The 25597-nt window shown below is 54.6% G+C and overlaps 1 protein-coding gene across 2 annotated transcripts; it reads right to left on the reverse strand.

Annotated features, from left to right (window-relative positions):
* Positions 1-1075: 1075 nt before the first annotated feature.
* On the reverse strand, positions 1076-20478 carry MAG (myelin associated glycoprotein). 2 transcript variants are annotated; one of them, XM_012438136.2, is made up of 12 exons: positions 20415-20457; positions 18339-18394; positions 17182-17250; positions 16656-17024; positions 14474-14770; positions 13959-14216; positions 11787-12047; positions 7072-7359; positions 6641-6737; positions 5487-5586; positions 5168-5212; positions 1076-4187 (listed from the first exon to the last, which is right to left on the reverse strand). In XM_012438136.2, exons 3-11 carry the CDS (start codon positions 17225-17227, stop codon positions 5180-5182), a joined length of 1749 nt encoding a protein of 582 aa, XP_012293559.1. In that variant the 5' UTR covers positions 17228-17250; positions 18339-18394; positions 20415-20457; the 3' UTR covers positions 1076-4187; positions 5168-5179. The 2 variants fall into 2 exon arrangements, with proteins under 2 accessions (XP_012293559.1, XP_012293552.1); XM_012438129.2 differs by lacking the exon at positions 5168-5212 and having other exon boundaries at positions 20415-20478.
* Between the last annotated feature and the right edge of the window lie 5119 nt (positions 20479-25597).

Here is a 25597-nt window from a genome sequence, read left to right on the forward strand (position 1 = left end):
TTCAGGTCCTTGTTGTTGTTGTCTTGAGACGGGGTCTCACTTTGTCGCCCAGGATGGAGTGCAATGGTGCAATCTCAGCTCACTGCAAACTCCACCTCCTGGGCTCAAACTATCCTGCCACCTCAGCCTCCGGAGCAGATGGGACTACAGGCGCATGCCATCATGTCTGCCTAATTTTTGTATTTTTTGTAGAGACTGGGTCTCGCTGTGTTGCTGAGGCTGATCTCGAACTCGTGGGCTGAAGCCATCCGCCAGCCTCAGCCTCCCAAAGTGCTGAGATTACAGGCAGGAGGCACCGCCCCCGCCCCTCGGTCCCACACATTCTCCATGGTTGAGCGCCAGTCTCTCCTAAGGACGGTCTTTGTGTCAAATTCCCTCATCACTTCCCAAACTTTAGAGGTTTGCCAACCACCTTCAGGACTTTTGTCCTATCAGTCACAGGCAACATGTTTATTTAATACATTTTAAAAATCAATTCAGTTGATTGATTTTATTTGTTTATTCATTTTGATTTAGCCTCATCCGAAGCCGGTTTGGCATTCTGGTTTCCTGATGCTCTGGCGCGTACTAAATGAAGCATGTATAGTAGCGTCAGAGTAGCTCCACACGCCCGGGGTGTCCAGGCTGCACTTTGGGCAGCGCGGGGTTACTCCCCCATCCCTGGTTATTGACAATGTTCTGTGCCTCTGGGCGAAGTCCTGCCAGGCCAGACCTGCTGGAGCCAGGGTCTGTCGTCAGGGGACAGGTGTGTTGGGGCAGGGCGGGTGACCTGGAAGAGGCTTCCCTCCTGGCTGCTGAGAGGCCCCTGTATATCCCCAGCCCCATCTCCTGCCTCTCTGGCTTTGCTTCAGCTCCTGGAATTTTGCTAAACATCGTCTCCCTTGGGGCCTTCACACAGGTGTGAGTTTCCTTCATAGGTAATCCCCCCTGTGCCCCCGAGACCCTAAATCACACTTAGATTCTATGCTGTCAAACAGGGGTCCCCAACCTTTTTGGCACCAGGGAGCGGTTTCATGGAAGACAATTTTTCCATGGACCTGGGAGCAGGGAGGGAGTTGGGGATAATTCAATCACATTACGTGTATTGCGCACTTTATTTCTATTATTATTACATTGTGATATATAATGAAATCAGTATACAACTCACCATCATGTAGAATCAGTGGGAGCCCTGAGCTTGTTTCCCTGCAACTAGATGGTCCCATCCGGGGGTGATGGGAGACAGTGGCCGATCATCAGGTGTGATCAGTGAGCGCACAGCCTAGATCCCTCGCGTGCACAGTTCGCGATAGGCATCGTGCTGCTATGAGGACGAATGCCGCTGCTGAGCTGACAGGAGGCGGAGCTCAGGCAGTCGTGTGCTCGCTGGCGCTCACCTGCTGCGCAGCCCACTCCCTAACAGGCTACAGACCAGGATCAGTCCAGGGGCCTGTGCTGCGGACCCCTGCTGTAAAGACCCTGAGCTTCTCCTTGGGAGCAGGTGTCACAGTTGCAATTTGATATTGTGCCTGAGATTCTTTCATGTCCTTCTTCCTGTAAGACTGTGAGCCCCATGAGGAAAGGGCATGCACCCCCTGGCTTGGACAGGCCCCACGGAGGCCCCCGCACGCCTCCTTTCCTCCTGCATGTGGACCTCCTGTTCAGCCAAGCAGCCCCACGTCACCTCCCCTCCTGACCTGGTTTGTTTATTCCTGCCTCTAGGCCTTTATTTTGGTCTCTGTGCTGTGTCCTCTGCCTTCTTCAAAACCCAGGGAGAGGCCAGGTGTGGTGGCTCACACCTTAATCACAGCACTTTCAGCCAAGGCGGGTGGATCACTTGAGGTCAGGAGTTCCAGACTGGCCTGGCCAACATAGTGAAACCCCATCTACTAAAAATACAAAAATTAGCTAGGCGTGGTGGCATGTGCCTGTAGTCCCAGCTACTCGGGAGGCTGAGGCAGGAGAATCTCTTGAACCTGGGAGGTGGAGGTTGCAGTGAGCCGGGATTGTGCCACTGCACTCCAGACTGGGTGACAGAGTGAGACTCCATCTCAAAAAACAAACAAACAAACACACAAGGAGAGCTGTCACCTAGGAAACCCTGCCCTCACTGCCCACAGCCCACAGCTTAATTTTACTGCTCCTCCAGCACCCGGGCTCTGGGAGCTCCTGCTGGTTCTCACCAAGATGGCCGTGTAGCACAGCATCAGAGCGTGGCCTCTGGAGGCAGAGGTTGGGGCTCAAATCTGGGCTCCACTGCTAATAGCTGGGGACTGTGGGAGAAATGTAACTTCTCTGTGCTACAGCCGCTTGTTCACAAACGTCCACATGCATCAGAATCCACCAAGGACTTCTCAAAACAAATTCCTGGGCCCCACCCCAGGGTTTTTGATTTCTGAAGTCTGGGGCAGAATCTGAAAATTTGCCTTTCTAGCAAGTTCCCGGGTGCTGCTGATGCTGCTGCCTAGGGACCACACTTTGAGAACCATGGTCATCATCGTTAGGGAAGGTAAATGAGGTTAATGGAGATGAATTAATATAAACTAGGTAGAATCATACAAAGCATTCAACAACTGTTAGTTACTAATCTCTTTACAGCAGACACTCTGGCCCTTTCTAACTTCCTGACAGATACTATACAAAAAGTACATTTCATACAAAAATTAGCCAGGCATGGTGGCAGGTGCCTGTGATCCAGCTACTCAGGAGTCTGAGGCAGGAGAATGGCTTGAACCTGGGAGGTGGAGGTTACAGTGAGCCGAGATTGCACCACTGCACTCCAGCCTGGGTGACAGAGTGAGACTCCATCAAAAAGAAGAAAGGAAAGGAAAGGAAGGAAAGGGAAGGGGAGGGGAGGGGAAGGGAGGGAAGGGGAGGGAAGGGGAGAGAAATGGAAAGGTAAAGGGAAAGGGAAACGGAAAGGGAAAGGGAAGGGGAAAGGGAGGGGGAGGGGAAGGGGAAAGGGAAGGAAGGAAGGAAAGGGTGCATTTGAATCAGAAGAATCTAGCCCAGGGCCTGGCTACGCCATTTCCGAGCTCTGGGACCCGGGGAAAATCACCTAACTTCTCTAAGTCTCAGCGTTCTCATCGTCACAGATTTGTCCTAGGAGTCCCTTCTCAGGATAGCCTGAGCCTCTGGAAAGTGCTCAGTACACAGCTGGCGCTTAATGTTTCTTGAACTGAATGTAGTGATGTGTAAAGGCTGATGCTGCAAATTGCAGCATGAATGTGAGAGATGGCAGTGAAACCGACACGGGCTGGAGAGACCTAGATCTGTGGCTCGCACTCCAAGCTGCAGGGACCAGGAGGTAATGTCAGTGAGGGAAGCTGGCCAGGTGTGGAACAATAGGGAGTGGTGGGGACTGCGGCCAATGCATAGGACCCTCCCTTTCAGCAAGTCATGGCCACAAGCGAGTGCAAGCCCAGTGGTGGCAGCTGATCTGACTGTGGCAGAAATCAGCATAAAGATTTTTATGTGAAATCACCCAGAAGTCAACCCAGACCCAGTCCAAAGCTACCAGCTCAGAGTGGGAGCAACTGAACGGCCATTGGTCCTGGGTTCAAGGCTAAAATCCCCGGGTCCTTGTCTGCACGCAGGGCTCAGCCGAGGGCAAGGAGAAACTCTGTGATGGTTTGGGAGACGGTGGGATGGCAGGCTGCCCAAAGACGGGTCAGAGAGCATCAGGATCTAGACTGGCATTCGGCTTTGGGGCATTTATTTCATGTCCCTTTTGTACAGGCCCCGGGCCAGGTGTGGGGGCAGGAGACCGGGCAGGAAGTAGCAATAAATAACACGGACAGACAGAGCTCCTCTCCAGACAGATGAGGGTAAAGGAGGCTAGAGAGGAGCCATAATGAGGGCATGGGTGTGTTGGCAGGGAGGGGCAGCTGGGAAGGAGGGGGAGGTCAGGACCTCACTGTCACCTGCCTCATTCCCCTCCCGCCCAAGCCCCTGATACTTTTGGGAGGAAGGGAGCCCGCAGCCAGTGGGGGCCAGCGAGGGTCCTGAGGGGGGGTCAGCCACGCGGGCTGCCCCCAGCTCCTTCACTTGACCCGGATTTCAGCATACTCAGCCAGCTCCTCCGTCAGCGTGTAGCTGTCCTTGGTGGGCCGTTTCCCCAGGTCCGAGTGGGAATAGCTCAGGTCCAGCTCTGGGGGTTCACCCCGAAGGCCCAGCAGCCTCCTCTCAGATCCCAGGCGCCTCTCGCTCTAGGAGGGGAAACCACCCATTAGCAGGGTCCTGCTCCCTGCCTTTTCGGGACACAGAGCCCAGAGTGTTTGCACCCTCAGAGCTCCTGATTTCAGTCCCAAATAAATCCCTGCGTGAACCTCCTTCCTCAAGGATCACAGGTCCAGTGAGGCCCCGGATCACTGGGTCCCACTCTGGAGCTTCTGCCAGTGTTAATCATTGCTGAGCTTGAAATCTGCCTACAAATTCAGTTTCTCCAGGAAGCTTTCTTCTTTCTTTTTTTCTTTTCTTCCTTTCTTTTTTTGAGACCCAGGCTGTCTTGCAATGGCGTGACCTCGGCTCACTGCAACCTCCACCTCCTGAGTTCGAGCAATTCTCCTGTCTCAGCCTCCCGAGTAGCTGGGATTATGGGTGCCTGCCACCACGCCTGGCTAATTTTTTGTATTTTTGGTAGAGATGGAGTTTCACCATGTTGGTCAGGCTGGTCTCAAACTCCTGACCTCAAGAGATCTGGCCTTGGCCTCCTAAAGTTCTGGGATTACAGGCGTGAGCCACTGCACCCGGCCAGGAAGCTTTCAACATAAGAGTTTGAGGGGCACACAATTTAACCCCTAACGCTTTCCCAGGTGAAAGCCACCTAGCTGGGACCCCACTTTTCCATATTTCTGGAAATACCTGGTTCGGTACATGCTCCCCCATGTTTGGACCTGGCATGGGGACCCCCCTCAATCTGGGAGGTCCTGCAGGTGACATTTGGGTTCCCCTCATGCTTCCCACCCCTCCCTCCAACCCCCAGCCACAGGAATTTGGACACACAGGATGGTGGCCACAGACAGACAGGAGCTGCAACAGGACAGACTAGACAGGCCAGCACTGCCGGGTAGGCCGGGATTTCACGACAGACCACCTTGACGCCTGATGGGGACACACGCACATGCACGCCGACCCCGGGGCCCAAGGAGGGCCCAGAGGAGGGCACACTGAGGCCCCCGGAACCTACCTCCTGGGGCGCTCAGTGAGATTCCAGGATAGAGACCTCTTTGGACTATTGGAGAAGGAAATGCAGTCATAGACACAGGCAGAGAGGGAGGGTGAGGGGGCCCTTGGGCCCCACGCCCCATCGCCCCCTACACAGCTTTAGCCTGGGCACCTCCTCCCCAGCCTCCAGGTCCAACCTAGCCCTGGAATTTCCTCCTCTCCTCCTCTGAGAGGCTGCCCCACTCCCCTGCCACTTGGCCTCACAGGCCCTTCCCAGGCCCTTGGTGTCCCTGGCATCCAGGTTCCCAGGCTGCCTGGAGCCGCACGGCTCTGGTCCTTACCTCATACTTCTCCGGTGCCCCAGAGATTCGGAAGTCGCTGCTGAACAGGACCGGAGGATTGTCCCCAGCCGAGAAGCTGGGGCTCTCTGTCACATTCTTTCTGCAGGGCAGGATTCGTCAGATCTCCCTCTGCCCTCCCTTTCTGCACCCCACGTGTTTTAGGAGTTTGGCTCAGGGGACCTCAGAATTGCTCCTACCCATCTCTAAGGTGTGGCAAGCAGCACTTTCAGAACCACCGGCCTCTCCTGCCCACACGGCCCGCCCTCCCCACCTCGGTGGCCCCTGCCCGGCTGGGGGCCAGCCACCTGGCCCCTGGGCTCTGCCATTTTTCAGGACCCCCGCCTGGATTCTCTCTATGAGGTTCCCCTCATAGGCTCTGTGTGTCTGCCCCTCTTGCCGCCAGGAGGTGGAGCAGAGAGGTTAATTCATTTCTCAGGACAGCTGATGGGTGTGGGACACAGCTCAGTTGGGTCAGGTGGGTGTAGTTTGGGGCTAGAGAAGCTTTCTGTTCGTTTGTTTTTAGAGACAGGGTCTCTCTCTGTCACCTAGGCTGGAGTACAGTGGTGAAATCGTAGCTCACTGCAGCCTCAACCTCATGGTCTCAAGCGATCCTCCCTCCTCAGCCTCCCGAGTAGCTGGGACCACAGGCATGTGCCACTATGCCTAGCTGATTTTTTCATTTTTTTGTAGACGGGGGTCTCCCAATGTTTCCCAGGCTGGCCTCTAACTTCTGAGCTCGAGCGATCTTTCGAGGCATATTTTTGTTGCCACAGATGTGTGTAATCTTTGGGGCTTCTGGCGTCAAGTGGGCCTGCTGCTGTGGCTGCAGGGGTACCTGGGCTTTCCCCACCACACTGGAGGGTGTAGCGGAGAGTCCCTGGAGACAGGGAAGCCGTCAAAATAGAATGTGAAGAAACAGGGCTCAAATGATGTGTGTAAAGGGCTCAGCCCAGGCCCTGGTGTGCCCCTGAGCAGCAGGGGCTGGGACTAGCGAGAACCCTCTCTCCTCTGTCTGGAGATCCTTCCCAGAGCAGAATCTGCCTTCTCAATACCTATGGCGCTGCCTTCCCACGCCCACTCTGGGCCTCCTGACCCCGCCCCAGGTCCCCTTTTTGGAGACTCCCATCCCCACATCAGCTCCGGCTGGCACTCACTTCCTGCGTGTCTGGGTAATGTAGCAGACGATGGCAATCAGGATGGCAAAGGTGACCACGGCGCCCACGGGCCCAATCTTGGCCCACATCAGTCGATCTGAGGACAGAGAAGAGCCAGGCACCCTCAGGGTTGTGGGCGGTGACGGCGACACCTGAGAACTCTGGAGACGTGCTGGGGTGACAGTGAACATATTCACACAAGCGGGACATCCTTGCCCTCATTGACTGGCACGGAGGCTCCCGGTGCCAGGGCAATCCCTTTCGTGCTGGAGGGCCCCGGGGAGGGGCTCGTAACTCAAAGGTCTGAGCAAACTCAGGACTGCTTCTCCGCTCCAACCGTGCTCTCAAGAAGTTCGTCAGCCTTGGGAATTTGGATCCAAGAGGAGCCCGCCCCCCTCCTGTGGCTCCCACCCCAAGGCCACGCCACTCACGGGCTCCTTGGAAGGGCAGCTCCAGGCTCTTGGCGCCATAGAGGTTCCTCGCGGTGCAGATGACGCGGGGCGGGGCCTGGGCCTGCCCGCGCAGCGTGAGGATGCTGGTGAGCACGAGGCCGCTGCGCTCCGAGTACACAAACTCCCGCTCGCTCTCATTCACGGTCACGTTGCGCGACGGCAGCTCGAAGGCCACGGACGGCTCCGGGTTGGACTTCACCACGCACAGGCACTGCACCGTGTCTCGGGCTGCCGCGCAGTGTGACTCCAGGAGGAGCACAGGGGCGACTGCAGGGGTAAAATCAGGACTGAGGGTGGCCCGGAGCCTACACGAGGCCCAGCCCGGGAGACTGCTTGGCTCAGGGCAAGGCCAGCGTGGCCAAGGATGGGGGCGGTAGCTTCATGGATGGCCCTCCAATTTCCCCTCCTTTTTCCTCTGTCCTGACGGAGAGTGCCTTGACCTTGTTATGACCCGCCAGCTGTCTGTTTTCCCTGCAAGCTTCACTAACCACGCCCCGGGGCCTTGAGCATTCCCAGGCACTGATAAAGGTGTCTAAGTTGTTGCTCAAAACACTGAAAGAGGCTGGGCACGGTGGCTTATGCCAGTAATCCTAGCACTTTGGGAGGCCAAGGCGTGGGCGGATCACTTGAGGTCAAGAGTTCGAGACCAGCCTGGCCAACGTGGTAAAACACTGTCTCTACCAAAAATATAAAATTAGCCAGGTGTGGTGGTATACGCCCGTGGTCCCAGCTACTCGGGAGGCTGAGGCAGGAGAATCATTTGAGCCTGGGAGGCAGAGGTTGCAGTGAGCCAAGATCAGGCCACTGCACTCCAGCCTGGGTAACAGAGTGAAACTCTGTCTCAAAAAAAAAAAAAAAAAAACCACAAACAACAAAAATGAAAGAATGAAAGAGAAACCAGCCCCAGCCCTGGGCCAAATTCCTTAAACTCTAGTGTAAACCCATACCCTGACCCTCAGGGACATGTCTGGGTAGAACCTCCCTTTCTCTCGCTGTAGCACGGTGCAAGTTCCCCTCCTAAATGCTTTGGACTGATGTGCACCTGGTGTTTAGGCCTCTCTCTTTGGAATCCCTAGTGGCCTCATTTTAGGGTGGCTTGGGGCACTCTCTTGGGGCAATTCTTCCGGTGCCGCTTTTGGGGGGACTGTAGCCTCAGGTTTGGCCTGGACGGACCACTGCATCACGGGGATGGGCTGTGTTTGTCCTGCACCCTGCCTCTTTCACTCTCTCTGACCTCTTTCACCTTGATATACATAAATCAGATCACGGCACTCCCTGCTCAAAACCCTCCTTCTGTTGCTCCATGGGTCACCTAACATACAAATCTTCTATTTATTTATGTTTTTGAGATGGAGTCTTACTCTGTTGCCAGACTGGAGTGCAGGGGCACGATCTCGGCTTACTGCAACCTCCTCACCCCCCACCCCCCCATTCAAGCGATTCTCCTGTCTCAGCCTCCTGAGTAGCTGGGACTACAGATGTGCGCCACCAGGTCCAGCTAATTTTTTTGTATTTTCAGTGGAGACGGGGTTTCGCCGAGTTGGCCAGGATGGTCTCGATCTCTTGACCTCGTGATCTGCCCACCTCGGCCTCAGGCGTGAGCCACTGTGCCCAGCCCAATCCTTTATTTTTTTGTCGTTTAGAGACAGGGTCTGGCTCTGCCACCCAGGCTGAAGTGCAGTGACACTACTATAGCTCACTTGAACTCCTGGTCTCTAGAGATCCTCCCACCTCAGTCTCCCAAATTGCTGGGATTACAGGTGTGAGCCACTGCGCCCAGCCACATTTGACCATTTTTGACATGCAGAAAAAATTTCACATGGCTCAATGTAATATATAGAGCAAAAAATATGGCTATTCACCCTAAATGAAATCAGTATAGATCATGTTCTTTAGGTCAGATTTTGCTGTCAAATCAGGGTCATGCCAAATTTGCAAAAACCCTTTTGATTTTAAAGCTTTATGTTTAGAATTGCAGAAGACAGTAAATCTGTCATACTCATGACAGTTACTGGAGGGTTTTTGTTTGTTTTTGTAGAGACAGGGTTCTGCTATGTTGCCCAGGCTGGTCTTGAACTCCTGAGCTCAAGCAATCCTCCTGCCTTGGCCTCCCAAAGTGCTGGGATTATAAGGCGCAAGCCACTGTGCCTGGCCCAAAATACAAACCCTTGCATCTTACAAGGCCGCTCAGGCTCTGCCTGACCACACTCTCTCCCCTTCTCTATGTTCTCTTTCTTGGCAGGAGAGTCCAGCACCCTCCTCAGCTCGCTCTAGACTGAGCACTGGTTAACCAAACCCCACTTACACACAGCCAAGAGACCCCTGGCTCACCCACCCTACTGATTTTCAACTTCCAGCAAAAAGAATGTGCCGTTAATGGTGGTGGACCTGGAGTCACATGGGCACACGGACTCAGGGGAAGGACTGGAACCTCTGTGCGTACGTCTCTAAGTCTACTGAATAAAAAGTCCTGTTCGGGCAGAGATGCATTATGCTTGCTATAGCATTAACCAGCTAACACACCACAGAGTAAATTAATAACAGCAAACCTGAATGGACAGACATTAAACTTTTCAAAAGCACTTTTACTCAAGACAGCACCTCTGGTGCTCTGGTGACAAAGCATCTGCCCTGGATGCTGGCGGAACCCCGACACCCTGCCTGTGCACGTGATCTTTGCAAGCAACCTGTGAAGCTGCGGAAACCCTTATGGGACGCTAGACAAATCCTGAAGACAAAGGTACAAAGAATGAGGAGCTTGCAGTGAGATGGATTTGGCTTGAATCCTAGCTCTGCCATCTACTGGCTAGGTGAGGCCACTCAGCCTCCTGGGCCTCCAGGATGGAGTTCTCATCTGTGCAAACCGGGGGGTTAAAGTCAGTAGCTCACAGCGGGCTGCGGAACTCTGAAGACAGGAGCACGAATGTGTTGTAAACACTTCACATCCCAGCTGGGCGCGATGGCTCACACCTGTCATCCCAGCACTTTGGGAGGCCAAAGCAGGAGGATTGCTTGAGCCCAGGAGTTTGGGACCAGCCTGGGCAACAGAGCAAGACCCCATCTCTACAAAAAAAAAATTAAAACATTAACTGGACATGATGATGCATGCCTGTAGTCCCAGCTACTCAAGAGGCTGAAGTGTGAGAATCAGGTGAGACCAGGAGGTCAAAGCTGCAGTGAGTGATAATCAAACCACTGCACTCCAGCCTGGGCAACAGGGCAAGACTCTGTCTCAAAACAAACAAACCAAAACAAAAACAAAAACAAAACAACACTTAGCATCCCACCCAAGTACTCATGGGTAGATGGAACCATTCCAGCACAGGGGTCACAACCTCCGCAGCAGAATGCACCAAACATTTAACCTGGAGTCCAAAGAAAAATCAGTGAGAAAGGATGATGACATCCAATATCCGCAGAGTACGTAGCGCATGCTGGGCACTGGGAACACTCAGTGTTATCCTCTTAGTTCTTCTTTTATTGGGGGCGGGGTGGGGTGGGGTGGGACAGAGTCTTGCTCTGTCATCCAGGCTGGAGTGCCTGGAAACAGGAAGGCGACATTCCAGAGGGAGTTGCTTGAGGAAGGGGAGTCAAACTGACTTGGCTGCTACAAGCTGGAGTGATGGTTGTGGGGGTAGGGGTGGTGGGAGATAGGGGCACGGCCCACGGAGAGGAGATGAGAGGCACTGCCGGGCGGTGCAATGGTGAGTTTCATTTCCAAGACAGTCACTTTTTATGTGCATCTATGTTGTCTCTCCAGCTATCCTGTACCTGTTCGTAAGTGTGGTGTCCTCTCAGCCCCATCCTCCACCGCTCACAGAGTCGCACAGCCCTCTGTGTATAGCAACTGCCCCATCAATATATTCTGATGTCATTAACATAGGATGAGGTCAGCATTGGGCAGGGAAGAAGAATGGAACCAGACTGGCTGGATTCGAACCTCAAATTCTGCCATTTCCTGGCTGTGTGAACTTAGGCAAGGGGCGTAAGCTCTCTGGGCCTCAGTTTCCTTCTCTTTAAACAGGAGGACAGTAATAGAACCTCCCTCATAAGGATATCATGAGGATGAAGTGAGTGGGTTGCTGCACAGCACTTCCAACAGTGCCTGGTACATAGTGACACTCTACACGGGTTAGAGATCATGGTCATTGTTTTAGTTAATGCAGAGGGGCAGTGGCCACAGGACCCAGAAATTTCCTCGGTCAAAAGCCCACCCCAGGCTGGGTGTGGTGGCTCACGTCTGTAATTCTAGCACTTTGGGAGGCCAAGGGGGGCAGATCATTTGAGGTCAGGGGTTTGGGACCAGCCTGGCCAACATGGTGAAACCCCGTCTCTACTAAAAATACAAAAATGAGCCGGGCGTGGTGGCACACATTTGTAATCCCAGCTTCTCAGGAGGCTAGGCAGGAGAATCGCTTGAACCCAGGAAGCAGTGACTGCAGTGAGCTGAGATTAAGCCACTGCACTCCAGCCTGGGTGACAGAGCAAGACTCTGCCTCAAAATAAAAAAAAAAAGAAAGAAAAAAAAACCCACCCCAGGATGTGGGAACACAGTATTCTCAGATGGGGTTTTATTTTCCTCCTGTGAATTCAGCTTCCCTGCCCTCCCTTCCTCGTCTCTGCGGAGGACAGGCAAGCTGACACTGATTGGGATGCATGCATGCCCACAGTAAGCGGCGTGGGAAGGTACTCACACTCCACAGACAGGTTGAAGGCAGTGGCCCTCTGGCCATACTGGTTCTCAGCCACACACCAGTACTCTCCATCATCCTCAGGCGACACGGCCGGCAGCTCCAGCTGCAGCTCACTCTCGTAGATGACCGTGGCCAGGATCTGCTTCTCCTTGAAGATGGTGAGAATAGGGTCGGGGTTGCTCTGTGTGGAGCACAAGATGGAGACTGTCTCACCCTCCACGGCCACCATTGTCCCGTTCACCGTCGGCTTCCAGGGTGCATCTGCGGGGCGGGACGGCACTGATGGTTAGAACCCAGGAGGTGCTTCTTCTGCCAGCCAACTCTCACCCCCAGATGGAACCCCCAATCCCACCCCAAACCTAACACACTATTTCAGGATGGCTCAGGTGACCCCAGTCCTGGCTATCTCGTTTCCAAGAACAGCAGCTGTGTAGCCAGAGTGCTTGTCTTCAGATCCTAGCTCTACCCCTGCCCAGTTGTGTGTGGACCCACATCTTAACCTCTCTGGGCCTCATTTTTCCAATCTGGAAAATGGGCTTCATAATAGTTCCAGCCTCATAGGGGTGATCATCCAACATTCACTGAGAACCTACTGAGTGACAGGCACTGCTCTAGCTTGAACAAGGCCCATGTGGGGAGAGCCGATGTAATTAAATATATACTTTGTAAGATGGGGAGAAGTGTGTAGAGAAAAATAAAGGGGCTGAGTGTATGGGAAATCAGGGGATAGGATGATGGGGGGAGACTTCAGCGAGCCTAGGAAGTGGGCAGAGCCAGCTGTGGGAATACTGGGAGGATGAGTACATGTCAAAAGCACTCAGGAGGCTGGGCGCGATGGCTCACACCTGTAATCCCAGCACTTTAGGGGCCGAGGTGGGTGGATTGCCCGAGGTCAGGAGATTGAGACCAGCCTGACCAACATGGTGGAGCACCATCTCTACTAAAAATACAAAAATTAGCCAGGCATGGTGGCGCATGCCTGTAATCCCAGCTATTCAGGAGGCTGAGGCAGGAGAATTGCTTGAACCTAGAGGCAGAGGTTGCAGTGAGCCAAAATCATGTCATTGCCCTCCAGCCTGGGCGACAGAGCGAGACTCCATCTCAAAAAAAAAAAAAGAAAGAAAAAGAAAAGCACAGAGAAGCTGTGGAGTAAACGTTGGCTGGGGCTGTCATTATTAAATCTCCAACACTGGGCACTTTGCCTCAATACACATTTGCGAATGAATGAATGAAAGAATGAATGAATGAATGGTCTCTCCCTGGTTCTCAGCTAAAAATCCTCTTCTGAGCAGCTCTCTTCTTGTGGGCCCAATAATATAAATGTGCATACAAGGGGCTGGACGAGGCCTGAAGTTCCCTCAACCCTCTCATTAGAATTACAATGGAATTAATTTTAAAATGCAGATTCCTGGCCAGGCACAGTGGCTCACGCCTGTAATCCCAGCACTTTGGGAGGCTGAGGTGGGAGGATCACTTGAGCCCAGAAGTTCAAGACCAGCCCAGAGAACATATCGATTCTCTGTTTCTACAAAAAAAAAATAGAAAAATTGGCTGGGTGTGGTGGCGCCTGCCTGTAGTCCCAGCAGCTCAGGAGGCTCAGGTGGGAGGCTTGCTTGAGCCCAAGAGTTTGGGACTAGCCTGTGCAACATAGCAAGATTCCACCTTTACAAACAAATTTTAAAATTAGCCTGGCGTGTGGTGGTGCACACCTGTAGGCCCAGTTGCACAGGAGGCTGGGGTGGGAGGCTTGCTTGAGCCCAGGAGTTTGAGGGCAAGTGGTGTTATGATGGTGCCACTGCACTCCAGACTGGGCAACAGAGCAAGACCCTGTCTCCAAAAAAGTTTTATAAAGTAATTCCTGGGGCCAGGCCCACATCAAGTCCCAGACTAGCCAGAGCTGCCCCCAGGAAGCGGCAGTTAACAGGATTCCCTAGGAGGCAGGCCTGGCTCTTGTCCTGGGAAGGAGGGTGAGGCAGAGCAGGTGTTCCCTGGATTCTTGCGGAAAGAATGAAGGGACACTTTGACCTGCAACCCTCCTGTCCACCTTGGCCTCGATCGTGTTTATGGCCAGTCCCCGGCGGGGCCCAGCCCGTGCTTGCCCTGGATGAGGCCCCTTTCCCTTTCTCTGTCTGCTGCAGATCGGCGTGTGGGCGCACAGCGCAGGCCACTCACACATGACGCTGAGCTCCACGGTGCGGTTGTCCTGGCCGTAGGCGTTCTCGGCCAGGCAAGCATAGACGCCATCCTCGGCGGGGGTCACCTCCTCCAGCTCAAGGAGCAGGCTCTCGGCCACGGCCTCCCGGAGCACGGTCCCGTCCCGCATCCAGGTCAGCAGCGGCGGCGGGTTGCTGTCAGCGCCACAGAGCAGGCTTACGTGGGAGCCCTCGATGGCCTCCACCGAGGAGTTCATCTCCACAATCACCGGAGGGTCTGAGGCCGACGACACAGCGAGGTTAGCAAGCAGGTGCGGGGCGACCCGGCCCAGGGTCCACTCCTAGCCCTGCCCGACCCCGCCCCCAACACTGCCAGGCCCCGCCCTCCTCCTTGGCCCCGCCCCAGGACTGCCTGGTTCCGCCCCCGCCCCACCCCGCCCTCGGCCCTGGCTGGCCCTGGCCCCGCCCCCAGCAGGTCCAGCCCCGCCTCCTGCCCCAGGCCCCAGGCCCCGCCCGGCCCGCACCCAGGCTCACACTTGACGTCCAGGCTGGCGTAGCCCTCGAACTGCAGGGTGGTGTTGGGGAAGGAGGCCTGGCAGCCCAGCCGGTGGCCATTGGCCTCCCTCGTGGGCACGAAGTGCAGCAGCGACACCTGCACCCAGGTGCCCTCGTCCTCCCGCAGCCGGCCCAGCACAGCGGGCTCCCCCAGCCCCTCGTGGCCCAGCCAGCTCAGCTCAGGGCGCAGCTCTGGGCAGTTGTCCGGCACCATGCAGCTGACCTCCACTTCCGTGCCTGCCACCACCTCTGGGGGCACCACGATGTTGGGGGTGTCTGCATGAGGTGGGGAAAGAGAGGGCTGAGGAAGCAGCGCTGGGCTCCCCACCCTCGCCCCACCTTGTCCACCTCCATTGCTGGCAATGGTACTCCTCAATAGTACCCCCTCTACTCCCTGCCTCCGGATTCAGAATTCCCTTCACCCTTCCTCTTCTTGGTCACCCCGGAGCCCTCCACGGAGCCACCAGGGCGCCATCATGATGAAAATCACAGTGTCGTGGCTAGAGCACTTGACAGCTTTTAACTTGCCAGTCTCTCCCGCCAAGCGACAGGGTGAGTGCTGTAATTTTGCTCATTTTGCATATGAGGAAACTGAGGCTGCAGCTGGCACCACACAACACTGGCTGCAAACCCCGTGGCTCTGGCGTCAGCGTGGGCTCCCCACACCACATCACCTTCCCAAGCGGCTCTCCTCTCTCATCCCTGCTTGGTTGACCCTCTGCCTGGGATGTGAGTGTGTGTGTGTAAGTGTGCAGTGTGTGGTATGTGTAGGTGTGTGTGTGGGGTGTGGGTGTGTGGTGGATGTGTGTAGTGTGATATGTGTGTGTGGTCTGTGTAGTGTGGTGTGTGTGTTTGTGATATGTGTGTAGTAAGTCTGTGGTGTGTGGTCTGTGTCGTGTGTGGTGTGTGTGTAGTGTATGATGTGTGGTAGTATGTGTGCAGCATGTGTGGGGTATTGTGTATGTGTGCTTTGTGTGTGTGGTGCATGGTTTGGGTCATGTGTGTGGTATGTGGTTTGTATAGTGTGTGGTGTGTGTGTGGTATGGTTTGTGTGGTGTGAGTGTAGTATGTGGTGTGTGTGTGTGCTGTGTGGTTTGTATCATGTATGGTGTGTGTGTGGTGTGTGGGTAGTGCATGTATGTGTACAGTGTGTGTAGGGTGCAGCGTGTATGTGGTTGGTGTAGCATGCAATGTGTGTGTAGTGTGTGGTATGTGTTTGGTGAAGGGGTAGTGTGTGCAATGTTTGTGTGGTTTGTGTAGTATGTGATGTGTGTGTGCAGTGTGTGGTAGGTATAGTGTGTGGTTTGTGTAGTGTGGGGGGTGTGTGATGTGTGAGTAGTGTGTAGGTAGAGTGTGTGGTGTGTGATTTCTGTAGTGTGGTGTGTGTGTGTACTGCACGTGTGCAGTCTCTTTCTGCACCAGGGTGAACCCGGTTCCTCATATGGACTCAGTGCTGATGGGGCTTAGGGCTCCAAGCAGCAGCGTGGCTCAGAAATGAGGCAGGGGTTCCCTGGAATCAGGCAGTGTGCCCTATTCTGATTGCCATATCTGGCCATAGCTGTATTCTATTTGGCTTAAAGGATGTTTTAAACATATCTGAATCAGCAGCCAAAATTTCAGAACTAGGAGATTACACCAAAGAATCCCAAATTCCGGTTTCTCTTGAAAATTCAGAACGCCAGACAGCCACGGCCCTGCTTTCTGTTGGCCAGAGCTGGGGGCCACGTGCCAGGAGCTGCTCTGAGCATCTGACAGCTTTTCACTCATTGCCGTAAGTGCTGTTCTTATACCCATTTTACAGAAGAGAAAACCAAGGCCCAAGGAAATTAAGTCACTTGCCCAAGGTCACCACACTAAAGCAAGGACCCAGCAGCCTTGCCCCTAACCCCGGACCCCACTGCCTTTCTCGAGGTGTTTCCAGAAGAGTAGGAGCACCTGTTTTCCTCTGAGGGCAAGAAGACTATTTTGGGGCCCTGCTTTGTTCATTTCTGTCATCTGCATGGTCCGCGTGGGCCTTGAGGTTTGTACCCCCAGCCAAATCAGCACTCTCAGATCTGCCTTCCAGGCCTGCTGGGGAAGGCGTGGGGAAGCCTTCCGGCCACACTTCTTCCCGCCCCGCCCCCCAGCCCGGTGCCTGCACTGCACTGCCGCTGGGACTCACTGATGATGTCCAGGACGCTGTGCTCTGAGAAGGTGTACTGGTTGTAGCCGCCCAGGTCCCCACGGAAGTAGTACTTCCCGCCTAGCTCGGGGCTCAGGCTGCTGAGCAGGAGGGTGCAGTTGCGCAGGCCCAGGTCCCCAAGGAGGCGGCTGCGGCCCTGGAAACTCTCGTGAACGACTTGGGTGCGCGACTTGAAGACCACCGGGGGGTAGTTCTTGGGGTAGGGGCTGTTGAAGTACCAGACGCCATGCACCACGGCTGGCCGCAGCTCATCCGGGAAGTCGAAGCGGCAGGGGATGGAGACGCACGTGCCCTCGAAGGCTGAGATAGATGAGGGCATCCAGGCACCCCAGTGACCCCCTCGGGAGGCTGCAGGCAAGCAGGAGAGCTGAGGCTGAGGGACACATCCTACCCGATCACCACCTCCGGCTCCCATCCCCGACAACATGCCTGGGGCTGCAGGGACCCACCTCCAACCTGCTCAGGGGCCAAGGCCCTTGGGTACCCAGCACCTGTCAGCCATTACCTGAAATCATAATCCAGAACAGAGGCAGTGCCGTGAGGAATATCATTCTGCACAGCGAGCGAGTGATCGCTGGAGAGGGAGAGGAGAGGGTTAAAGGCTGGGGGAAGTGAGAGGGGGTGTTCCATCTGGGCTTTAGGAAGCGGCCCATTCACATATTAGCTGCTGCTGCTATCATTTATTTATGCATTTATTTACTTATTTTTCTGAGATAGGGTCTCGTTGTGCCACCCAGCCTGGAATGCAGTGGTGCAATCACAGCTAGCTATAGCCTTGAAATCCTGGGCTCATGTCATCCTCCTGTCTCAGCTTCTGGTATTCTCCACCACACCCAGCTAACTTTTTCTTTTTTGTAGAAAGACGGTGGGGATGGGGGTTTCACTATGTTGCCCCGGCTGGTCTTGAACTCCTGGCCTCCAGCAATATTCCTGCCTTGGCTTCCCAAAGGATTGCAGGTATAAATCACCACGCCTGGCCTGCTGATATTTTTTAATTTTTTACTTTTTGAGATGGGGTCTCAGTTCTGTTGCCCAGGCTGGAATGCAATGGTGGAATCATGGCTCACTCACTGCAGCTTCAGTCTCCCAGGCGTAATCGATCCTCCCCCCTCAGCCTCCCGAGTAGCAGGGGCCACGGTGCACACCACCACACCTGGCTAATTTTGTTTTATTTATTTTGTTTTTTTTTTTAAGAGATGGGAGTCTTGCCATGTTCCATGTTGCCCAGGCTGGTCTTAAACTCCTTGGCTCAATCGATCCTCCTGCCTCAGCCTCCTAAAGTGCTGGGATTACAGGTGTGAGCCACCTCACCCGGCCTGCTGCTGTTACTTATCACAAACCCTTCTATGGCATCAGCCATGCACCAGCCCTCATTACCTTATTCTGCTGTCTTAACTCATTTGATCTCTTTGAGGAAGATACAATTATCATCCTCATTTTATAGCTGAAGTCCAGAGAGATTAATTGACTCTCCCAAGGCCACACAGTTGGTCTGCCATCTTAGCCACCTGTCCTGTCTCTGTGCAGTGATGGCGTGTTGATCATTATCTTTGTCACCAGGATGCCCCTGGAGATCTCCAGAAAGTAAGAACCAGAGAGCCCAGGCAGGGCCAGCATTGCAAAGCCGAAGCAAAGGAAAAAAGTTGGTTCCCTGCCCCTTACCTGAGTCTCCCTGAGTTGGGGACGTCTTCTGGGTCCACCTGAAGCTGCCAGACAACCTGCAACAAGAGTCACTCAGGTGCGGGGCCGGGGGGGGATCGGGGTGCGCAACCCGCCCCCACTCCAGCATCTCCTGCGTGGGTTGCGGCTTGTTGTCAGGCTGCCCTTGTGGCCTCCCATCGTGCCTGAGACCTTCCCACACAGCCTCAAAGTCACTCTCTGGCAACAACTCCCCGCAAGCTGGGGTGTGGGAGAACTGTAGGGAGAGAAGGGGGAACAACCACATCGGGGTACGGGGGTGAGTCAGAGGGGCGTGGCGAGCGGAGTGAGGGAGCAGATGTCCCACGGCCGGCCTTGGGGTGGCGGGCAGGGACCCAGCACCATCAATGACTGGGTTTCACAGCATCAGCATTCCCAACGTGCCGCGTGAATTCCTGCCGCCCTCTCCCACCCCACAGACGGCCCCTGGTGTCCTCGCCCTCACCAGAAGTGGGTCCTGGTACAAAAGAGTCCTGTTCCCTCGGGCAGAGCATGCTTTAGCCTGAGGGGGGCTTTCAGGGTAGGTGGAGAGTGAGAAAGGGGTCAGGCCCTCCTGGCCGGGCTTTGAGTGGGGCCAGGAAGGCCCAGGGTGGGGGCTAGCGAGGCCCTGGCACCCTGCTGCTCTGTGGGTTGCCTCGGGGTTGGAGCCAAGGTTTCCAAGCAATTGCCTTTCCCAGCCTTCACCACTCTTCCCACGGATACAGACGCATGCACAGTCAGACACATTCAATCACCGGGATGAAATGTGACAGATGTAGTCCCAGCCAGATGGGGCAGGCGCACACAGCAGGGACTCGTGCAGACACCCAGACAGGACCCTGAGCACACAGACAGGGACGGGGACCTCTGTGCCCACAGAGATGGGCCGGCACTCACACAGTCCCCAAGGCATGCATGCACTGTCCCTGCTGCTCTCCGCACACACCTGGACAGACACAGGTGGCATTCATTCAACACACACAGACACACACACAGCCCTGCATGCATGCCAGGCTCACTAAGATGCAAGGACCTGAACACACACACTGAGGCTTGCTATAGACGGATCCACTCAGACACCAATGGATACCTGGCGGACGCTGCCCTTGCACCTGTGACAGGAAGGCACAGGAGAGAGACGCAGGTAAGGATGAGCACGCGTGCAGGCAGACACGAAACCAGCAGGTAGAGCAGGCATTCTTAACAGGGGTGAAAACCGGTTCTCGGGATGTGGCCAAATCAACCTCAGCTATTACAATGTGCGTGGTCACAGCGCGTAAACCTATGTACAGCAGATCTGTTGGGTTAAAATGCTAAGGGAAGGATGGGATGAGGACAAATGCACGTAAAATGTTTCCTTAGCTGGGGCCAGGCGCAGTGGCTCATGCCTGTAATCCCAGCACTTTAGAAGGCCAAGTTGGGAGAATCTCTTGTGCCCAGAAGTTTGAGTTTGAGATCAGCCTGGGCAACATAGTGAGAGTCACGTCTCCAAAAAATATAATAGTAATAAAAAATAAAAAGTTTCCTTAGTGGGGATTAATGAGGAAAAGTTGACTGAGGCTCACAGAGGAAGGTGCATGGGCGGCCATGTATGTGCACACACAGGCATACACACATGCGCATGCGTATACACACACACACACACACACACCTGTTGTGTGCCCAGGTGCTAGAATGTGCTCACTCACAGCCTACTGCCCCCATTCACCTCCCAGATTGCAGACTGCAGGTGCCCGATCACCTGGACATCCTTCCGTTCTTCACCCAGATGCAGACCTCCTCCACCCCATCTGTCCCGCACTCGGGAGCCCCAAGGAAACCTCTCCTGCAAAACCTCCATCCCGCTTTCTCTGTGGTTTCTTCCCAGCGCCCCACTGCTGCCCCAGTGATGGTCCCAGGCCATTCCCAAAGCAGCCCCGAGCCACACCCTCCTGCATCCTAAATCGGTGGCGGTACACAGCGACGCTCCCTCGCCCGGAGCACCTGACCCTGCCCACATCTGGGTGCCAACGCCGCGGTGCCCTGCTCCTTATGCCCTGGCCTCCCTGCCACCGTACTCACTTGGACACGGTTGCTTCTGCACCTCTGCTCCGCTGGCCCAGCTTGCAGTCCCCTGCCTCCCAGGGTCTAGGCCCCCACTTGCCAGCCCCTCCCCTCCCCCTGGGTGCCAGGGGCCGCCTGCCTCCAGGGCCCAGCTCCTCCCTGCCCCCGGGGGAGGGGGGCACAAAGGGGCCCTTGTCACCACGGGGCTCGGACTGGGCAGCCTGACGCCTGGGTTCTCCTAACTCCTTCCTGGAGGGGTTGGGGGTGGCTGCCTTGCTCACTCCTTTTCCTCCATCCATGTACACCCTGATTCTGGGTCCTGGGGGGGTGGTCTAATCTCTTTGGAAGTCCCAGGCTGAGGGACAGAGGCACTGTCCTCAGGGAATCTTGGTGGCAACATTAGGTGGGCAGCAGGAGGAGACAGGTCCTTTCCACCCTCAGCATCAGTGTCACCTCCTCTTGCCATTTGTAATGACCTTCCGTGTTCACCGACACCTTTCGAGAGAACATGACCTCCATGCGACCAGAGGCTTTGTCTTGGATATTCTCAATCCATCCCTGCTCGTAGACCAGCTCCTGGCACGCAGTGGAGCTTAATGAACAGCGTGGGTGGTTGAACGTGTTCCTCCGAGCCCCGGGGCACCTTCAGACTCAGGGCCTGAGCACCTGCTCCTCCTCCTTCCTGGAGAGCAGTCCCCACCCCATAGCGCTCCCCCCTCTAGAACTGGCTGCAGTTCACCCATCCTGTAGGCTCAGCAGCCCAGGGCCGCTTCCCTGGGAAGCTTTCCCATCTTGCCCCATCAGCCAGGCCCCTCCATTGCAATGCTGTCCTTTTCCTTCTATAGCCTTGGGAGGCTGGCCCACGTGTACCCTAGGTGTGCCCACCTCTGCCTCCCACTAGCCCAGAAACTCTCAGAGGCAGTGGCTCACCAGAAACCTGTCTGTCTCTCTGTCATGTGCACCCTTCTGTCCCCTGGAGCAGTGCTTGGAGCACAGAGGGCTGTGCTGACCGAGTTGGATGAGGCCCTGCTGAGCACAAATTCCACCCCTTGGTCACGGCTGTTGCAAGGTGGGAGGTAGGGGCTGGAGCAGCTGGAGGTGGTGTGACGAAGCACACCATGATTTCACCATGAGCTATTCTGCCGCACTGGGACATCGCCTGTCACCCTTCAGGCCAGAGCAGTGGGGAGGGAGGGTCCTCGCTCTCAAGGGAGAACCCAGGGGGTGAGGGGCGGGGAATCCCTCAGACCAGGGAGAGAGGCGTTGTGGGGCTGGGGGGGAGTTGGAAGGGGAGGGGGAGTCCCACCCCCACCCCAGGCTTCATGATGTCAGACTCTGCCCGTGCCTTCCCCAGTCCGGGACAAAGGCCCATTGAGAGTCGGGTGGGGCTTGAGTGCCTGGGTCCTGGAGAAGAGAGGGGCTTGGTGCCTGGGCTTTGGTGGTGGTGGTGGGGGGGTGACAAGGAGATCCTGGGGGCATTGGCATGTCACAGCCTTCAGCATCAACACTAACCTCGTTGGCATTGGAGTCGTGTGCTGGTGCAGTGTGGGGCTCCATCTCCTCTCTGGGTGTCAACCGAAGGCTGTCGTTGGGTAGAGGTCAGTGTCCCACAGGAGCACTGGCCATAGTCACTGACATCTGCAACTTGGGTCTCCAGGAGACCTGCGGGAGTGAGGCGCTGGAGCCAGTGAGAGGAAGGGGCTGGTGAGAGGGCCTGCGACTGGCGGGCAGGTGCTCTCAGCGGGCAGGCGACCTGCAGCTCCAGTGGCCGGCGATGCCGCATCAGCTGATCTCTTATGCGAAAGCGGGTATCTCAGTTTTCTAGGGCTGTTACAACAAAGTTTCACAAACTGGGTGGCTTAAAAACCAGAATTGAGGCTGGGCTCGGTGGCTCATGCCTATAATCCCAACGCTTTGGGAGGCTGAGGTGGGTGGATCACCTGAGGTCAGGAGTTTGAGACCAGCCTGGTCAACACGGTGAAACCCTGTCTCTACTAAAAATACAAAAATCAGCTGTGTGTGGTGGCAGGTGCCTGTAATCTCAGCTACTCAGGAGACTGAGGCAGGAGAATCTCTTGAACCCAGGAGGTGGAGGTTGCAGTGAGTTGAGATCGTGGCACTGCACTCTAGTCTGGGCGACAGAGTAAGAATCTGACTCAAAAACAAACAAACAAACAAAAACAGAACTGAGCTTGAATTCCAAGATCAAGGTGTTGGCAGCCTTGGTTCCTTCTGAGGGCTCTGAGGATCTTTTCCGGGACTCTCTCTGCATGGCCTCTTCATCTTCACATGCTCTTCCCCCTGTATTCATCCCTGCCCAGATTTCCCATTTTTATGTACGTATGTATGTATGCATGTTAGAGACATAGCCTTGCTTTGTCGTTCGGGCTGGAGCACAGTGGCGCAATCATAGCTCACTGCCACCTCGACCCCCCAGATTCAAGTGATCCTCCTGCTTCAGCCTCTCTAGTAGCTGGGACTACTGGCGGGTTTTTTTTATTTTTGTTTTTTGTCTTGGTAGAGACAGTGTCTCACTATATTGCTCAAGTGATCTTCCTACGTTGGCCTCCCAAAGTGCTGGGATTATAGGCATGAGCCACCACACCCTGTCAGATTTATCATTTTTTTGTTTTTTGTGTTTTGAGACAGTTTCACTCTTGTTGCCCAGGCTGGAGTGCAATGGCACGATCTCGGCTCACCGCAACCTCCGCCTCCTGGCTTCAAGCGATTCTCCTGCCTCAGCCTCTTGAGTAGCTGGGATTACAGGCATATGCCACCACGTCCAGCTAATTTTGTATTTTTAGTAGAGACGAGGTTTCTCCATGTTGGTCAGGCTGGTCTCAAACTCTCAACCTCAGGTGATCCGCCTGCCTCGGCATCCCAAAATGCTGGGATTACAGGTGTGAGCCACCGTGCCCAGCCTTCCTGTTTTTATAAGGATACCAGTTATATTGGATTAGGATCCACCCATCTTATTTTAAGTCGATTACTTCTGTGAAGACCTTACCTCCAACTCAGGTCACATTCTGAGCTACTGGGGGTTAGAACTTCGGTGTGACTGGGGAGAACACAGTTCAACATCTAGCAGCAGGAATTCAGAATCAAGCTCTCGGCTGTGGGGAGCTCTCCCTTAAAGCGTAAAGCTCTCATCGATGGGGGCTGAGGCTGAATCCATCCAAGGGCCCTTGCTGCCCTCGGTCAGTGCTGGCAGCTGCACAACCAGCCCCCAAAGGACTGCAGCTTGCTCAAAATGCAAGTTCCAAGCCCCACCTTGCACCTGTGAAATCAGAAATTCTGGAGGCCCAGCTATCTGCATTTTGTCTGTCTATTTGTTTTACAGACAGTCTCACTGTGTCACCCAGGTTGGAGTGCAGTGGTGCCATCATAGGTCACTGCAGCCACGAATTCCTGGCCTCAAGTAATCCTCCCACCTCAGCCTCCTAAAGTGCTGGGATTATAGGCATGCACCACCACGTCCAGCCTTATCTGCATTTTATTTTTATTTATTTAATTTTTTTTTTGAGACAGATCTCATTCTGTCACCCAGGCTAGAATGCAGTGGCAAGGTCTCGGCTCACTTCAGCCTCTGCCTCCCAGGTTCAAGCAATTCTCGTGCCTCAGCCTCCTGAGTAGCTGGGACTACACATGTGTGCCACCACGCCCAGCTAATTTTTGTATTTTTAGTAGAGATGGGCTTTCACCGTGTTGGCCAGGCTGGTCTTGAACTCCTGGCCTCAAGTGATCCTCCAGCCTCAGCTTGCTGAAGTGCTGAGATTACAGGCTGGAGCCACTGCACCTGGCCCCATCTGCATTCTCACAGGCCCTCCAGGAGCTTTTGAGCACGCTAAAGTGTGAGTATCTCTGCTTTGCATGTTCTCCCATCTCTCTAGGGCCACCCCAGAGAACTGCTTGCTAAGGAGAGAAGAGCACCCCATGTCATTGTCATTCCTGATTTCAGGTTTCCCACCTGCCAGGAGGGAGGCCTCCACCCTTCCCTGTCAATATGAATCCTTTATATTGATGAGGCATCGGACAGTTTCCAAAACAATTTCACACTCATCTAGAGCCAGATAAGCCAAGTCCTGTAGAGACACTTCTGGTTATTTTGTTTTTTGTTTTGAGACGCAGTCTTGTTCTGTTGCCCAGTCTGCTGTGCAGTGGAATGATCTTGGCTCACTGCAGCCTCTGCCTCCTGGGTTCAAACGATTCTTCTGAGCCTCCTGAGTAGCTGAGATTATGAGTGTGCGCCACCACACCTGGATAATTTTTGTATTTTTAATACAGACAGGGGTTTCACTATGTTGGCCAGGCTGGTCTCGAACTCATGACCTAAGGTGATCCACCCGCCTTGACCTCCCAAAGTGCTGGGATTACAGGCATGAGCCACTGCACCCAGTGCTTCTGTTCTTTTAAAGGTAAGGAGAAGCCAGGCATAGTGGCTCACACCTGTAGTCCCAGCATTTTGGAAGGCTGGAGTGGGAGGATCATTTGAGGCTGTGAGTTCGAGACCAGCCTGGGCAACACAGCCAGACCCACGTCTCTACACAAAATACAAAAATTTAGTGGGGCGTGGTGGTAGGCACCTGCTCCTCAGGAGGCTGAGGTGGGAGGATTGCTTGAGCCCCGGAGGTCAAGGCTGCAGTGAGCCATGATCACGCCACTGCACTCCAGCCTGGGCTATGGAGCAAGACCCAGACTAAAAAAATAAAATAAAAAATACAGATGAGGAGGTGGAGCTCCAGATATGAAGAAGATGCATGCAAGATGTTGAAGCTAACAAGATGCCAAGCTCACCACAACTTCCCTCTCCCTACGCCTTCAGTCTTCATTCAGGAAACCTCCCCTCCCAGAAGACAAGCCTCCGTGGCTTCCAAAGCTAAGGCAGACGTTGGTGGTGCGCTGGGCCAGTCTGGCTCCCAGCTGGGCTTAGTTTGGCTCACAGAATGTTGATGTAAAAAGACAAATTCCTTTGCTCAGTTGCCAATACTGTAAAAGCAAGAAATCTCATATAAAAATAGGAATTCCCACCTTCTCTTGACAAAATCAGAAGCTCTAGCCAGGTTTGCCTGCCTTGGGTGTGGCGGCCGTGTCTTGGAGCCCTCTCCAGCTAAGCCTGGGCCTTCCCACTCCCTGTCCACACCCAATGTCAAAGCCGAATGACCAATGCCCTTTACCATCAAGTGAGAGCTGTTGCTTCCAAG

The sequence above is a fragment of the Aotus nancymaae genome, unplaced genomic scaffold (genome assembly GCF_030222135.1).
Source record: "Aotus nancymaae isolate 86718 unplaced genomic scaffold, 86718_ANA_hifiasm-v0.15.2.pri h1tg000028l, whole genome shotgun sequence".
NCBI classification, from domain to species: Eukaryota; Metazoa; Chordata; class Mammalia; order Primates; family Aotidae; genus Aotus; species Aotus nancymaae.

What these genes read in the sequence shown, in the direction of transcription:
- MAG (XM_012438129.2), bottom strand. Translation starts at nt 17,227, where the DNA reads ATGATATTCCTCACGGCACTGCCTCTGTTCTGGATTATGATTTCAG. An exon ending in CAGCGTCCTGGACATCATCA is followed by an intron (nt 14,771 to 16,655) that starts GTGAGTCCCAGC and finishes CACCTCATGCAG; the next exon opens with ACACCCCCAACATCGTGGTG. An exon ending in CTTCAACCTGTCTGTGGAGT is followed by an intron (nt 7,360 to 11,786) that starts GTGAGTACCTTC and finishes TTACCCCTGCAG; the next exon opens with TCGCCCCTGTGCTCCTCCTG.